This window comes from Prunus dulcis, chromosome 5 (genome assembly GCF_902201215.1).
Source record: "Prunus dulcis chromosome 5, ALMONDv2, whole genome shotgun sequence".
NCBI lineage: Eukaryota > Viridiplantae > Streptophyta > Magnoliopsida > Rosales > Rosaceae > Prunus > Prunus dulcis.
The window spans coordinates 11,974,898-11,991,322 of record NC_047654.1 but is presented as its reverse complement, the minus strand read 5'-3'; the positions used below and the strand labels follow the sequence as shown (position 1 = coordinate 11,991,322).

At 37.3% G+C, this 16,425-nt stretch overlaps 2 protein-coding genes across 2 annotated transcripts; one reads left to right on the top strand and one right to left on the bottom strand.

Annotated features, from left to right (window-relative positions):
* Positions 1-135: 135 nt before the first annotated feature.
* On the bottom strand, positions 136-3,685 carry LOC117627849 (alcohol dehydrogenase-like 3). Its single transcript, XM_034360113.1, has 10 exons — positions 3,443-3,685; positions 3,192-3,328; positions 3,045-3,094; positions 2,601-2,929; positions 2,016-2,098; positions 1,544-1,619; positions 1,361-1,422; positions 915-1,010; positions 647-808; positions 136-449 (listed from the first exon to the last, which is right to left on the bottom strand). The coding sequence occupies exons 1-10, from the start codon at positions 3,522-3,524 to the stop codon at positions 339-341; spliced, it is 1,188 nt and encodes a 395-aa protein (XP_034216004.1). The 5' UTR covers positions 3,525-3,685; the 3' UTR covers positions 136-338.
* Positions 3,686-12,181: 8,496 nt separating this feature from the next.
* On the top strand, positions 12,182-13,193 carry LOC117628274. The gene has a single exon (XM_034360691.1). The coding sequence runs from the start codon at positions 12,432-12,434 to the stop codon at positions 13,038-13,040; it is 609 nt and encodes a 202-aa protein (XP_034216582.1). The 5' UTR covers positions 12,182-12,431; the 3' UTR covers positions 13,041-13,193.
* The last annotated feature ends 3,232 nt before the right edge of the window (positions 13,194-16,425 follow it).

Below are 16,425 nucleotides of genomic sequence, written 5' to 3'. Positions count from 1 at the left end.
TTCTGTTTTGGATACAAGCGATATTTTACTTTAATCTAATCTAAATTACAAGGAGGGGGATTTGAACTCTGGTGTAAAGTGGGGAGTTCATCTGCTCCTAAAGTTTGGGTAGTTTTTAATAGAATAGAATTACCCTTAATTAAATAGTAATGCATTAAAAGCCAATCACAATACAACTGTTTAATACATCACAAGGTAAGAAAACCTTTGTGTCAACTCAAGGCCTACTTTGACTAAATTAGATGGCATGCTCCAAAATCCAACTGCAAGCAAAAGCACAATCCGTGAAACAGAGGCCTCTGGCCATCCATGTCCAGCTTGCAAGTTGCATGAAAAGCTCAGAGCTGTAAAACGCATCTCAGCGACTTGCCTTCAATGAGCAACTGAAATGCATCGTTTATCTTCTCAAAGGGAAGCTCGTGCGTTATGAACTTATCCAAATCCACAACCTGAAAGGCACATGAATAAAACTTTCAGAATTGGATAAGAAGGGTGGTAATGTTGTCTCTCGCCCGACTTAAGTTGTCATACTTATATTGTCTGATGGTAAATTTAGATAATAAGTTCGGATAAATGTAACAATTTAACAACATAAACATCTCACGTCACGAGACTATTAATATAAATATGTAGGAATTTGACTAACCCCATGCATGCATTCTTGTGCAAAATGAGGGAGTTGGGACTTCCCTTTGAAGCCTCCAAACACAGATCCAATAATTCCTCGACCATGAAACAACTCCATTGGATGGAGAGGGAGCATTTTTGGGGTTGGATGAATTCCCAAAACCACAGTAAACCCCCACCCCTGCAATTAGAAAACAGAAAATCATATATCTTCTCACCCAAAATTTCATTGAAATTAAAAAGGAAAACACACACAAATAAATCATATCGAATAATAAGTAAGCTACCTCATGTGTGGACAGAAAGGCCTCTCTCAGAACATCCAAGTTCCCTATACACTCAAAGCTATAGTCCACTCCACCATCTGTTATTTCTCTGATCCTCTGCAACCATGTTGGCCAAAGATTTTTTTTAGAAGCTTTCTATATTGAGAGGGGGATAATATATTAAACTCACACACACTACACGGATATTAGAATTCAAACTTAAGACTTTGCCTGAGGGAATAAATACTCCAAACTACTATACTAGTGGGTCATTTACGAATTTTTAATTTCAAATAGACCATGATTTTGTAATTGAAACAGAATATTCGATATGATATCAAAAATACAGAGAAGAGTTATTGACACTCTAAAAGATCATCTGAATTTCTTTATGTATAATTTTTTTTTAAGTGCTAATAACAGCTCCCTAAATATACCGTCATTAATATATGTAACGGCCCACTGACCTCATGCAAGGGCTTTCCGGGTTCACTTGGATTTATGAAATCTGTCACTCCCATTGCTTGACCTGTGTTATACAAAAGATTTGCTAAGCCAAGGCAAATGTCCAAATCAATTACAAATTATGTGCTGACTTCATGACACAAATTAATTACAACAAATTAGACGGGCAGGGTTGAATTAAGCACCTTTGATGAATTTATTGGGGTTAATGTCAACGCCTATTATTTTAGATGCTCCTCTGGCTCTTGCGCCTTCAGCAACCTGACCCAATTGCAACTTGCATTTAGTTGAGCCATTTGATATAATAATGAAGCAGCCCCAGTTGAGCAGTGATATTGACAGGTGCAATTAATTTTTAGTTGATTTATACAAAGCAAAATCTTTCAAGTTCCAAGTTAATAATACTCCTGTTTTTTTAATGAATTATTAGATGAGATTATTTGGATATAAAGATTGAAGACAAATACTCTCCACAGTCAACATGTCTCTCTTTTTTATATAATATATGAAAAAAAAAGTCAATATATTTTAGTAATAAGGTGCATGCATTATGCATACATACATAGCTGGTGAGTATTTGACCAAAAAGGCAACAAAAAAAGAAGCAAGAAAACCTGTGAGCAACTCAACCAAAAGGAAAAAACTAAAGAAACTCACAGCAAGTCCCACGGAACCTAAGCCGAAGATGGCGACTGTCGAGGCAGCTTGCACATTGGCCGTGTTCCATGCAGCACCAACTCCTACATATATCACATGACCAAACGCATGCATTATAATTATGTATAACATGAAATAAACATCAATACTCTTTAGAATGTTGTATCGTTAATACTTTAATACAGCTAAATCACAATATCTTTGTTAGCTAATTAAGGTTCTTCCACATCAGCAGTTCTTACATACTGGAGATAAAGAATTAATTGTTCATGTTGATTTTTTTTTTTTTTTTTTCCAATACATAATCCATTCCAGAAGTTTTTGAATAGACTCTCCCTGATATTGTGGATTCTGTTGCTTCTAAGTTACAATTTCCATGTGGTCTTTTCCAACAAGACAAAAAAAAAGTCAGATATGGACTATAGACTGTAAAATTTGGACCAAGGGATCCCAATTTGAGAATACATAATTAAGAAGAAGAAAAAAATCTCAAAATAATAACGTATGCTAAAGGGCAAAGGCACAAGTTGATATTATTATTATTTATTATAAAATTAATTAATGCACAATTGATGCATGACTTACCAGTTGAAACACCACAACTGAGCATGGTCATCTTCTTGAGGGGAGCCTCAGGATCAATCTTCACCACACAAGCAGATTCAAGGACTGTGTACTCACTGAAAGTTGATGTGTTGAGAAAATGGTAAATGGGTTTTCCATCTTTTGTTGAAAACCTACTTGTCCCATCGTTGTTCATCACTTTCTTAAAGGGATTCACCCCAAAGTTTTGGCAAATATTTGTTTTCTCAGACTTGCAACATTTGCAGTCTCCACACTCTCCATTGAAGATTGGAATCACACGGTCCCCTTCTTTCATGTCCTTGACACCGTCACCCACACTCTCAACAATTCTGTCAACAACCGAAACAAGATTTTAGGGTCGAATGTTTAATTAATTTTTTGTTATTTTTTTGTCAATAACCTCAATGTATCAGGTATTGTAGATTGGCGTTAGATATAACTTACCCAGAAGCTTCATGGCCTAGAATTCGAGGAAAGGCTCTTTGAGCTTCATTCTATAACGAGTAACAAGCAAAGTTTCAAGAATAAGATGACAAAAAATAGGCGAAAATTTTCCATTAGAAATATATTCAGAGGCATAGATATACATACCTCTCCTTGCCAAGCACTAAGATCAGTATGACAGATTGAGGTGAAGAGGATCTTGATTCGAACCTCCAATTTCTGAGGTGGGTCGACTTGAACTTGTTCCATCACAAAAGGTTGCCCTGGACCCCATACAACAGCAGCTTCACCAATCACGCCACCGTTCATCAACCAACATGTAAGTTAGTATTTGATCAGGTAGATATACAAACAATGAGAAGAAAAAACAATTCATGTAAACACTGAACCTCAAATACCTTTGCAAGTGATGACCTTTCCGGTTGTTCTTTGATCACTTGGCTTGGACCAACCATTGGCAGAATTTTGGTGATTGGCCATCTTTTTGTCTTAGTTTTAGCAAATGTGCACAAGTAAAAGCCTGCTGTGATGCAAGTATTCTAAGTTCTTATATATATATAGAGCTATCTGGGATTTCCCTTATAAAGACAGAAAGAAGCAAGAGAAAGCAATCTCAAGATTTGGAAAAGTAGATTTAAAATATGGGGACATCAAAGTTGGATGTCATTATATATATGAATCAGAATGACATATATGTAAATAGGAGAGGATATGGTTTACTAATCTGCCATTGACTTTGTATTAATTGTAAGGAAAAAGAAAAATAATTATTGAAGCTATACAGAACGTACGTATACAAATGGATGACATATACTAATGTTTTACTATGGACTTGACTTGCAGACAAAAAATCTCATGTTCGAAAAATCTCTCCTATAATTTAAACAATCGCTTATAGAAATGGATATAGCTTGCTAGCTGGGCTGTGATACTATGGACTTGGTCAGCGCAGGCGGTACCCAATGAACACTTTGGCTGTCTAATTTAACACACACACACATATATATATATATATATATATATATATATATATATAGACCTTGATTGAGAAAAATCTATAGGACAAACCATATTTCTTGATAAATATTGTGAAAGCTTCAGTTTGTCTAGATTTTTCCATAATCAGCGGCACGTTTGCGTGCTTGAGATGTACAAAATGCAAAAGGACGGCAAATCTAAACGATTGATTCTTTAGAGACGTAATTTTAAAAGATAAAAACGATTGATTAATATATATATATATATATATTAACCAGTGTGTTAGGTCTAATACTCACACATCTCACATATGATATTTTAAATTATTCTATTGTATGGAAAGGGAGATCGAATTCAAATATAACTATACGAGAATATACTGATAATCTGATTTAAGTCACATCTGCATAATGTGGGTAATTATTAAGAGAGGTTTTTAAATTTGTTTAATGTGTTTAATTTCAAAGTCGGCAAAAAAAATTGAAGTCGAATAATGACTACCTATGTGATTAGAAGAAGGTTAGAAAGAGGACTGTTTGGGGAAATACACGATGAATGAAATTAATTAAAACCCATGCTAGCCTTGAACTACCTCAGTTATTGGTATTGGTTTCTAGACATGTCTACCGGGGCCCCTTTTGAGTACGGCTTGGGTTTTTCGTTCTTATAGCAGAGCAATCTCAATAGCCAATATTTTATACCAGAAGCACCAACCTCATTTCTCAACATTAATTGCCCACAATAATTTGGATTTCTAGATCTCTACAGTCTACAGTTTAATATGCGCGCTAATTTTGTAAGCATGTTCTGTGGCCCTTGATCCTCAATCCGATCATGCATGTGTGGCCACCTGCCGCATTGCTTTGTAATCAAAACAGCAAATTGGGTAGAAATTTGTAGTTCTAGTGGTTGAGAAATCCCGAAAGAGAAGATGAGAGTTCAGAAGCTCTGATCTAATCAATGATCCAGCAAGATGGACTTGTAGCTGGGGATGTAACAGTTTGAAGTGCAAGTCGAACCAGCGCTTGGAATGTTAGGGAAATAAAAACAAAGCAGCCGACGCATGGGCACATGAAAATGTCCACAAGAGAAGACAATGTATTAAACAGAAACTCTCTGTATATCTATATATAGTAGGCATAAGTCGGCAGGTTTGACCAAAATGAAGGTGGCAGGTTGTGCAGGCTGCACATAATGCTCTTGAGGATCACATCACATTTCTTCTCGTAGCTAGTGGCCATTGTATCTTTTCGTGGCAAATTGGCAGTGGAAATTTGTTTACTTTGGCAAATGGATCAAATTGGTAATTACCAATATAGTCCAAATTTTTAGTTAGGTTATGTGACTTGAAAAAGAAAAAGAAAAGGAAAAAGAATGCCTATCTACCATTCTGGTAACGTTGTAATTTGGTCACCCTTTAATCTTTTTGGTACTTTTGGGGCCAAGGCCCAAAACGTAAACAAACACTATACCAGGGAATAGCTTGGCTGTGTTTTTGGGGGAGTGCCAGGGCTGTTAGACCAAGGTCTGACGTGGCTGGGTTTTTGAATTTGAATGATAGTTCTTTATCCTCTGGTTCGTTTGAATGAGGAGTTTTGTATTGTATAGAACTCTATCACTTAATAGCTGAAATCCTGATTTGTAGGAACAGCTCTCTGTTTTTCAAACCTGTACTTATCAATACAATCAATATAAATACACAGCTGCAGCCAGATTGGTTTTGTAAGCTTTTCACGCTATTTCAAAGTCTTACATGGTATCAGAGCTTCTAGTCTAACGACACCTTAATTTTTAATTTTTTTTTCTCCCTGTTCTCATGGCTACCAACACCTCAAGTGATGCTCCCACCAATGATGCAAACCCACAATCATCTCCAACCAACAATTCTGCCACACCCACAACCAACAATTCTCTCACACCCAACCATGCTGCTCCACCTGCAGTCTCCACTATTGTTACCATTAAACTCGATAGAACCAACTATCCACTTTGGTTGGCTCAAATATCTCCCATTCTTCGCAGTCGTGACCTTTTTGGCTATGTTGATGGCTCGGTGCCATGTCCACCCAAGCATTCCCCAGCCACAAATACTTCTCAAATGACCTTTGCTTATCTCAATTGGGTGCAACAAGATCAGACCATTCTCAGTTGGATCAACAACTCATTGAGTCCGGCAGTATTGGCTACTGTCGCTCTTTCCCCCACCTCTCGCCAGTCTTGGCAATCGTTGGAGCGTCGCTATGCGTCCACCTCACAAAATCGGATTTTACACTTGCGAAATGAGTTGCTGCGTACCACCAAGGGAGATATGCCCATTTCTGATTTTTTGGACAAAATCAATTCCATTTCTGATAATTTGGCTCTTGCAGGAAATCCTCTCACAGATGGTGATCTGGTCTCCATCATTATGAATAATGTTGGAGCTGCATTTGAAGTCACAGTCAGTGCTGCACAAGCCCGTGATACTCCAATCACTTATGAAGCCTTGGAGGCTCTTCTACTAAGTGCTGAACGACGTTTGGGGGACCAGTCACAGCCGGTTCCTAATCTGAACACAGGAGCTACTGCCTTTGCTGCTTCACGTGGCCGTGGCAATCGTGGCCGTGGTTTTTCTTCCGGTCGTGGTTTTTCATCCAACAAAATTTCTGCTGCTCCTAATGGGCGTGGTCAATTTCGGTCCAACTTTCCCAATCAACGACCTTTCAATTCTCCAGGGGAGTCTTCTTCTTCAGTCCCTGTTCGTTCTATTTGCCAGATTTGCAACAAGCCTGGCCATCAAGCTTTGGACTGCTTTAACAGGATGAATACTGCATATGAGGGCCGAATTCCAGCAGGCCGTCTCTCTGCTATGGCCACCCAGTCTAACACTGCAAATCGATCTGCCTCAAATGCTTGGCTCGTTGACACAGGTGCCAATGCACATATCACACCAGATATTGGTAATCTCAATAATGCTCAGGAATATGTTGGTAATGAACAGGTTGGCGGTATAGGTACTGACTCTGATTTACACATAACTCATACTGGAAATACTCAAATTGTCACGGCCTCTACAAATTTCTCTCTTAAAAATGTCTTGCATTGCCCAAATGCTTCATCCAATTTGTTATCTGTTCACCGTTTCACTATTGATAACCATTGCTATTTTCTAATTTATCCTACTTTTTTTCTCATCAAGGACCTCAAAACCCAGAGGACGCTTTTCCAAGGGAGATGTGAGAATGGCTTATATCCATTGCAGTTTCGACCCCCTTCATCAATCCAGGCATTGGCAGCTTCCATAGGTTCTAGAGTTTCTGCCCAAACTTGGCACTCACGCTTAGGACATCCTGCGTCTGCCAAAATAAAATACTTAATTTTTAATAAGTTCGTACCTGTTTGTGGCTCTTCTCAACTTTCCTTTTGTCATTCTTGTCCATTAGCTAAGAGTTCTAAATTGCCTTCTAGTGTTTCATCATCCGAGTCAAAGTTTCCTTTACAACTTGTGCACTCTGATGTATGGTGTTCTCCAATTAATTCAGTCAAAGGTTTCCGATATTACTTGTTGTTTGTTGATGATTTCTCACGTTATTCTTGGATTTTTCCTATGAAAAATAAATCAGATGTCCATCAAATTTTCATTCAATTTAAAACTCAAATTGAAAATCTTCTATCCCATAAAATAAAAATTTTGCAGTGTGATGAAGGTGGAGAATACACCAAAAAAACCTTTTCTCAATATTTGGCATCTCAAGGTATCCATCAAAGGTTCTCTTGTCCAAAACATCCAGAACAAAATGGCTTGGCTGAAAGAAAACACCGTCACATAGTCGAAACAGGCTTGGCTCTTATGACTCAGTCTCACATGCCACAAAAATATTGGGAAGAAGCTTTTCAAACTGCTGTGTATCTGATAAATAGGTTGCCAACTAGAATTCTTCAACAAAAGAGTCCATATAAAATTTTATTCAATCGCAGTCCCAGTTATGAATTTCTTCGGGTTTTTGGGTGCACTTGCTTTCCTCTTCTTCGTCCGTATAACCAAAACAAACTTCAGCCACGGTCTCGTCCGTGTGTGTTCATGGGTTATTCTCTTAATCATCTTGGTTATAAATGTCTCGATCTAACAACAGGTAGGGTGTTTTTGTCCCGCCATGTGCTGTTTGATGAAGGTACCTTCCCATTTGCACATCCTGCACTCACATCTCTTCGGCAAGGTGTCCTCTCTGACTCAGGTACAGAGTCTACTCTCTCCTTTAACTTTCCCATTACTAAACCTGATCTTGTTTACCCCGAGCCCATTGCAGCACCTAATGATCTTGTGCCGAGCCCAAGCCCACAAATAACACACCCTATACCATCACAACCGCCATCTTCATCTCCTTTAAGCCAAGACAGAGGTCGTGACACTTCAACATTTTCTGCTCCAGTCCAAGAGTTAGTTGTGATACGTGAATCTTCTCCATCTACAGTACCATTGGAAGCTGCCACTTCATCTATTCCACCGCTCATCACCAACATACATGCTGATACTACCACCACTTCGACTGAAACTGCTATATCTACACAACCTGTTCGGCATCAGATGGTGACTCGATCTCAGACAGGGACTTTAAAACCCTCTTCTCGGTACGCTTTGCATCTCCAAGTTGACTCTACAAATGTTGAGCCTTCCTGTTTCAGCAAAGCTATTAAACGCACAGAATGGAGGACTGCTATGGCCACAGAATTTAGTGCCTTGCACAGGTGTGGGACGTGGACTTTGGTTCCTTTTCAATATCACATGAACGTTCTTCCCAACAAATGGGTGTTTAAGATTAAAAGGCACTCCGATGGATCTATTGAGCGTTATAAAGCGCGTTTGGTGGCCAATGGTTTCCATCAACAGGAAGGACTCGATTATTCAGAGACGTTTAGTCCTGTGGTTAAACACACCACAATTCGAATGGTTCTTGGGCTTGCTGTGTCTAATAAATGGCTTGTTCGTCAATTGGATGTTCAGAACGCATTTCTTCATGGTTTTTTGACAGAAGATGTATACATGAGACAACCGGCTGGCTTTGTTGATTCACAGTATCCCAATCACGTCTGCAAGCTGCAGAGGTCACTTTATGGTTTAAAACAGGCACCTCGAGCCTGGTTTAAACGGTTCAGTGATTTTCTACTACAACTTGGGTTTCAAGAATCCAGGTGTGACTATAGCTTATTTGTGTATAAACACAATGGGGTCTTTCTTGTTCTACTTATTTATGTAGATGATATTTTGGTGACTGGAAATAATTCTTCTCAGGTTACGATGCTTATTCAGCGATTGGGAAAATTATTTTCTATGAAGGATTTGGGCCGTCTAAATTATTTCCTGGGTATTGAGGCTACTTATGAAGGTTCCGCGTTGCATTTGACTCAAAAGAAATATGCCTCTGATCTTCTTACTCGCACTGGTTTTGCAGATTGCAAGCCTATATCTACACCATGTATTTCTGGTCAGAAACTGAGTCTCCATGGTGGGGAGCCTCTTGTGGATCCTTCTGAATATCGCCAAGTTGTGGGTGCCTTACAATACCTCACGATTACTCGGCCAGACTTATCTTATGCTGTGAACCAAGTGTGCCAATTTATGCACTCACCTACAACATTGCACTGGCAAGCAGTGAAACGCATTCTAAGATATTTGAAGGCAACATATGATCATGGGCTTCGATATAAACCTGGAAAACTTGAATTGAATGCTTATTCTGATGCTGACTATGCAGGGGATCCTGATACAAGACACTCTACTGGTGGTTTTTGTGTTTATTTTGGTTCTAACTTAATTTCCTGGAGCTCAAAGAAGCAGAAGACAGTTTCACGTTCTAGTACGGAGGCCGAGTACAGGCAACTAGCTTATACCGCTGCTGAGTTATCATGGTTACGATCCTTATTCCGAGATTTATGCGTTTTCTTACCTACGCCTACTCTATGGTGTGATAATGTTTCTTCTATTGCACTTGCTTCCAATCCGGTTTTTCATTCTCGGACTAAGCATTTAGAAGTTGACTACCACTATGTTCGGGAGAAAGTAATTCGTGGTGAGTTACATGTTCATTATATTTGCTCACAAGATCAGGTTGCTGATCTGTTCACTAAAGGTCTCAGTTCTTCTCGGTTCAAGGCTCTTGTTTTCAAGCTTCCTGTTCTCCAAGGACCACTCAGCTTGAGGATTTCAGCTATTAAGTGATAGAGTTCTATACAATACAAAACTCCTCATTCAAACGAACCAGAGGATAAAGAACTATCATTCAAATTCAAAAACCCAGCCACGTCAGACCTTGGTCTAACAAGGGCCTGGGCTTAGACACTTTCTTTTTTGTTCTTCTTTTTTTGGGATAAGATAAGAGTTGGTTATATATACATTCCCACGAGACTCAATGTGTATGCTGATTCTTTTCATTCACAAAAGTAAAAAAAATCACAAACTAGCTTTCAGTTTTAGTGATGTTTCTTTTTCCAATATCAGAAGAGGTAGTGATTTCGAATCTTCAACTCACGTTAGTAACCAAAAAAAATTGAACTATATCATTACTTGTATGTTCGCAATCCTGAACTCTCTCAAACTACTTCTCAAATTTCATTTCATTTCTCAATCCACCATGGAAATTCATTTCTGCACCCTTTTGTAACAGAAAGGTAGCAGCTGTCCACTCACAATTTATAACAAACACACCTTTCATCTACTAAACGTATATGTATAGTTCACTTGTTCCTTTAAAACTTCCCACCACCTTCCCAAAATCCAAAACGTCTTTTTCCCTCTTCTTCCTTTATTAATTTGCATCCCATCCATTCGATTCCTTGAACACCCATCACATGGGCAATTGCTTACCACTTTGTAGACACAAAAACAAGTCTCAAGCTCCAAGGGTTGTGACCAAGAATGAGAGTTTCTTGCACATTGTGAAGAACCAGGACAAGATTTTGGAGCACACAAGGCCTATGATTCTTGAGGATATATCAAAGGATGGTGCAAGTTGTGGAAAGAGAGTTAGATTGATTATAACACAGCAAGAGCTTCAAGAATTGGTGTCTAAGAAGATATCAGTGGATGAAATGCTCTTGAGAATTCAGAGAGAGGCAGGGATCAATGGTGGCAACAACTGTGGAACAAGGTGGAAACCAGTGCTTGAAACCATCCTCGAATGAAGTGAGGAAAAATATAATGCTTTACTTTTGGTATTCTTGAAAAAAATTTGAAAGGAAATTTGATGCTGCAAAAATAATCACATAAACTTTTTATAACATTATTGTTTTATTCCATAGATGGATAGGCAAATTCAAGTGCAGACCAATTTGTCTGCCCTGGATTTCCGTAGTTTCCCACTTGTCTTTGTTACCTCCTTTTTTTTCCTCTTGTCTACTTGAGGCTACTAGGGAACAAAAAGAATGGTTGGTGGTGACCCTTATTTTTAAGAGATATTTAGTGATATACCCATTTCTAGCACTAATATTATAAATAAACCCTACACAATTGAATTCCTATAAACAAAGCCAAAAAAAAACTCAAAAAATGATAGCTAGCCTTATTGAATTTAATATTTATTATTAAATTACTTTGATGCCCTATTGAGTGCTTTGGGTATTTTTATGAGATTTTGAGGTTGGGCTTGTTTTAAGAAATTGATGGCAGTTTTGTAATTTATAAGAAGTTAAAAACTTTTTTGTTATATTGTAAATGGGCTTTGGGTGTGTTTCTAAAGTCCATTTTATATAGGGTATTTTTATAATTTGGGCCCCCATATTGGGTATAATAGTGAATCTCCCTATTTTTAAAGGCACATCACTTATGACTGGTCAAATTACCACTTTTACTTTAAACAATGAGTGAATGATGAAGATCCTAGCCATAGGGTTCTTTAATTTCTTTCCCATAAGGCTTGGGTTAAATTTTGATAAAGAGAAAGTGAAAAAAAAGAAGGTTATTGGGTCCATTGACCAAAAATCAAGAATGCTTCATAGATGGCCCCAAAGTACCAACTATTTCTAACCATTCCTACATGGACCACTTTAAACCACTTCTTTTTGTATTTTTGATATAAAAAAATTTATAAATGCTTCAAACCGTGATTTGCGAGAACAACAAAAACAGTATCCTATTATAAATTCATGCATGTTATATCACTTTGTGACGAGAATAGTGGCCTTCTGTTGCCACATTACTTTCCTTTTTGTATATCCCTTTGTTTCTTTTATTTTAATATCCTTTGTTTGGTTTAGGAAAGCCCCCAAGAAGAATCCCACCGACGCATAATACCTCTCTCCCTCCATAACTTCCCCTCTCTTTTATACCCTCCAAACAACCCATAAGCCACAACCTCCCTATAACAAGAAGAAGAAGAAGAAGAAGAAGAAGAAGAAGAAGAAGAAATTTGGATCAGAAAAAGCAAATTTCAATCAATGGGAAATTGCTTGTTTGGGGGTGTGGGGGAGGCAGAAGGGTTGGTCCAAGTGACAACTTCCAATGGTGGCATAATGGAATTCTATGCGCCAATCACAGTAGGCTCAATCACCAAAGAATTTCCAAACCATGGAATTTTCAGAAGCCATGACCTCTTCTGGAAACCACTCTCTCCCCATGAAGATCTTGTGGCAAGACAAAACTACTATCTCCTCCCACTCACCAGCCAAAGTGGTCACTTGGGCAGTGCCCAAATTGTGAGGGAAGGCCATGTGAGATCAAACAGCATACCTACTTGCTCCCTTTCTGCACCATACAGAATGTCGCTTGATTATCAAGGCATGATGAAGAGGTCTTACACAGAAGCTTTTTCAAGGTACAACAATGTCAGCTTTTGGAAGGTGAAGCTTGTGATCAGCCCAGAGCAGCTGCTGGAGATTTTGGCTCAGGAGGGAAGAACCCAGGAGTTGATTGAGAGCGTGAGGACTGTGGCTAAGTGTGGGAATGGTGGCTCTGCCTCTGGTTTGGGATTTTCTGACCAGTGGAGTCTCTCAAGTAGTAGTAGAAATGCTTCGTCTAAGAAAGATGGAATATTGCTAGACATTTAGAGGGAAATATATGGAATTACAGGGTTCAATTTTCTGTTTCTGGTTTTGGTTCCAGTGTTGTAAGAATTAGATTGTGCTGCTCATATATAGTCTTATTTCTCTTGTATGCATGTATTATGAAGTTGTTAATGAAGATTTTCACACTTCCTAGCATAGATAAATCTTGATCTTCATAAGTTTTTTTAATACAAGCGATAATCCAAACAATAAAGAACATGAGTTTTCTCACACACATACACTGTCAAGTGCCATGAAGATTCGAGCATGAGATTGAGATAACTAGTCTGAAAGTCTAGGCCCTCCCTTTTCCAACCCGATTGGCAATCTTGTTCTTCAGACTTTTGTTTATGAAGATTGTTCCTTCAGACTGTGGGGTTGGATGCTTATTGTGCTGGGCTTAATTTCCTTCTTCTAGTTTTCTGACTTGAACCCTACTAGAAGTTGATGATCTTCATATATTTTATTTTATAAAAAGGTTAATTAGTTTGATTCAAGCTTAAGAACAGTTTTATCAGAATTAAGCTTAGGAATTATATGATAAACTTTACGTGTTTTGTCTTTTCAAGCCCAAATCAACAACCTTCCTTAGAAAAACATTGAAGGCGCGACCCATAGTTATATGGGCTTTAATTCCATGACTGCCTCAAATTTAGGAACAATTGACTCAGTCCATAATTAGAACCGTTCGGCCCGTGAAATGTTTTTGGAGAAAATAAACATAAAAATACTGACCCAATTGAGAAAATGGGTTACGCGGGAGAAATTCCATTTCAACTCAATTCAATATCTGGGTCAAAAGTTAGAAGCACACTATATAATCTCTTTCTTTTTTTGTTCGAAAATATAACCTCTTTCTTTGTTGTTCAAAAGAAACGATATATTGCAAGGGGTTTGTTGTAGTTCAAGTAATTAAGAGTATTTATTTCGTATATGAGGTTTTAAGTTCGATTCTGCCCTCTTAAGATATAATCCTCAAGCAAAACATCTTGAATAATACCAAATGGTTCTCCAAACAAGTACAAGAGTCACCATTATAAAGAGCAAACCGGAAGAGAAATCTTAGGTTTTCAATAGCGGGAATCATGCATTGTCTTACAATTTCTAATTAAGAAAAAAAATTGCAGCCATAACTAATAATTAGAAGTAGCAACTAGATATTAATATAGTGATATGTATCTTTTTCAATATTGGAAGAGATCCAAAAGAGAAGTGGGCTACTCCCCAAAAATGCTCGTTAAAGCAAAGGCTAAAAATTCAACTTGTGACTAATTCCTTTGGTCACGAACGTCAATTAATCTATCACAAGTTGCTCTGTCATTGTCTGATTTCTGGTTGTCAGATCACACTCGAAATTATGTATCTACTTACTATATTTTTGCCCCTTCTCGATAGCAATGTAGCTGGTTTTTTTTTTTTTTTTCCGGACTTTTCTAGATTCACACTCCCCGTTAATAAAAAAAGAAAAATAGTAATTAGAAGTACCCCTCCCCAATCCCACAATATAGAATGCTTAAATTCTCCTTTCCACAATAATTAAGTTTAATTTTCATTTAATACACGTGACTTATATAAGTAAATTGATTTGTTTTGCTTTTGTAGTGGGACGACTGAATGGAGACATGCATAACCTTTCAACAAAAGCAGTGCAACTTTTACAAGACAACTATTTGATATCGACCATATCATCATGTTATCAATAACTAGATATTCAGCTGCATTACAGCGTGGTTAGAGTGGATTTAACTAGAGATTAATATGCGTGCAGTGCAGGTAATTAATCAGAGTGATCATATATAATATAATCTTATGTCCAATGCAATACACCCACCACGCACGCATAAATAATTTGAAGTTAAATTATTGAATGAAATGACATGATGAAAAAGAGAAAAGCATGAATTGAAATTGGAAAGAAAATTTGGCTGGCCCCAAACAAGGATTCTTCTATTCCTAAAGAGGTCGGATCATGTTTCATATGCAGTTTTATTGTTTTCTAGATTTTGTTGATGAATTATGTTTCAAAAAGTTAATTATTCGCAATCTACAACTTCCGCATGTCCACTCACCTTTTATTTAAAGCTTCGATATTGATAAGGGGCTTGTAATTCAAGTGTTTAAGAGTATTTATTCATAATCTTAGGTTCAATTTCGTCCCCTAATATCGCTTGTATAAATTATTTTTTAAAAAAAATAAAAAATTACCGCATGCGACATTTCACAAAATAAGCATGAGAATCAACTTTGGTGCTGTCCCCTTGTTATCTCTGTTTGTCCTAATAAGTTGAAATGGCATTGTCATGAAATGTGTCAGTCCCACACATTTGCCTTCTAAAAATGATTGATCTCTTTCTTCCTTACAAAATCGAAACATGTGGAGTTTAATTTCATTGTACAATGGAAAATTAAAGGCTTGCTAGGCCGCATATGGATAATAATGTTCACACATATCACAGAGTGTTTCAGTAGTACAAGTATCTTATCTTGTCAGTTGAAATCTAAATTATAAATTAAGTAGATTCTAGCTATATTGGGTAGTTTGATATACACTGATGACTTATTATTCGTTATAAACTTATATGTTTTTGGAATTTAGTGATTGTCTTATTAATTCATTACGTAAATCTTGATTTTGACTCTAACACTGTCTCTCACATATTTTTAATTATTTCAAGCAAATTTAGGCAATTACGTACCTATGCATTTATATATCTCTCCACATGTAAGACTACTCATGAGGAAGGGTTCTAATTTGATATACATTATTGACTACTCATCGCATGAAAGTTTGATATGTCGCTATAGACTATGAGTTGGGATTAGTTTGCAATCTGATATATATATATATATATATATATATATATATATATATATATCTCTCGTCCTGATCTCTTGGACCCCAGGTAGTCCAAGAGATTTATGGTCACTCACCGTTGGTCATCCAATCCGTTAGATATTAATCCAATGGTTCAAAAAAAAAAAGGATTAAATCAAAGTGAAAGTGAACCAATCTCTTTGAATTTCATCCACATCCGGCGGCGGTATATATATATATATATATATATAATATTCTAATTCTGCTTTGACACTACAGGTGTACCAGATGGATGATCTCCAATGGAGTTTTAAAAGAGTCAAGGAGTGAGTGAATATATATATATATATATATATATATTTCTCACAAAGATGTATGCAGTACGAAAGGAGATTGATTCCAAAAGAAAAGACAATTGACACAATGACACGTAGCCCTAAAATATGAGCTGTTTGGTCTATGGCTAGTTCATAATGGAGAAATGAACTTTGCCATCCATATAATTAATCTGCAATGAGAAAAGAAGATGTCAGATCCAAATGGTTTTGCTTAAAGTTAAGCTACCCGTCTGAT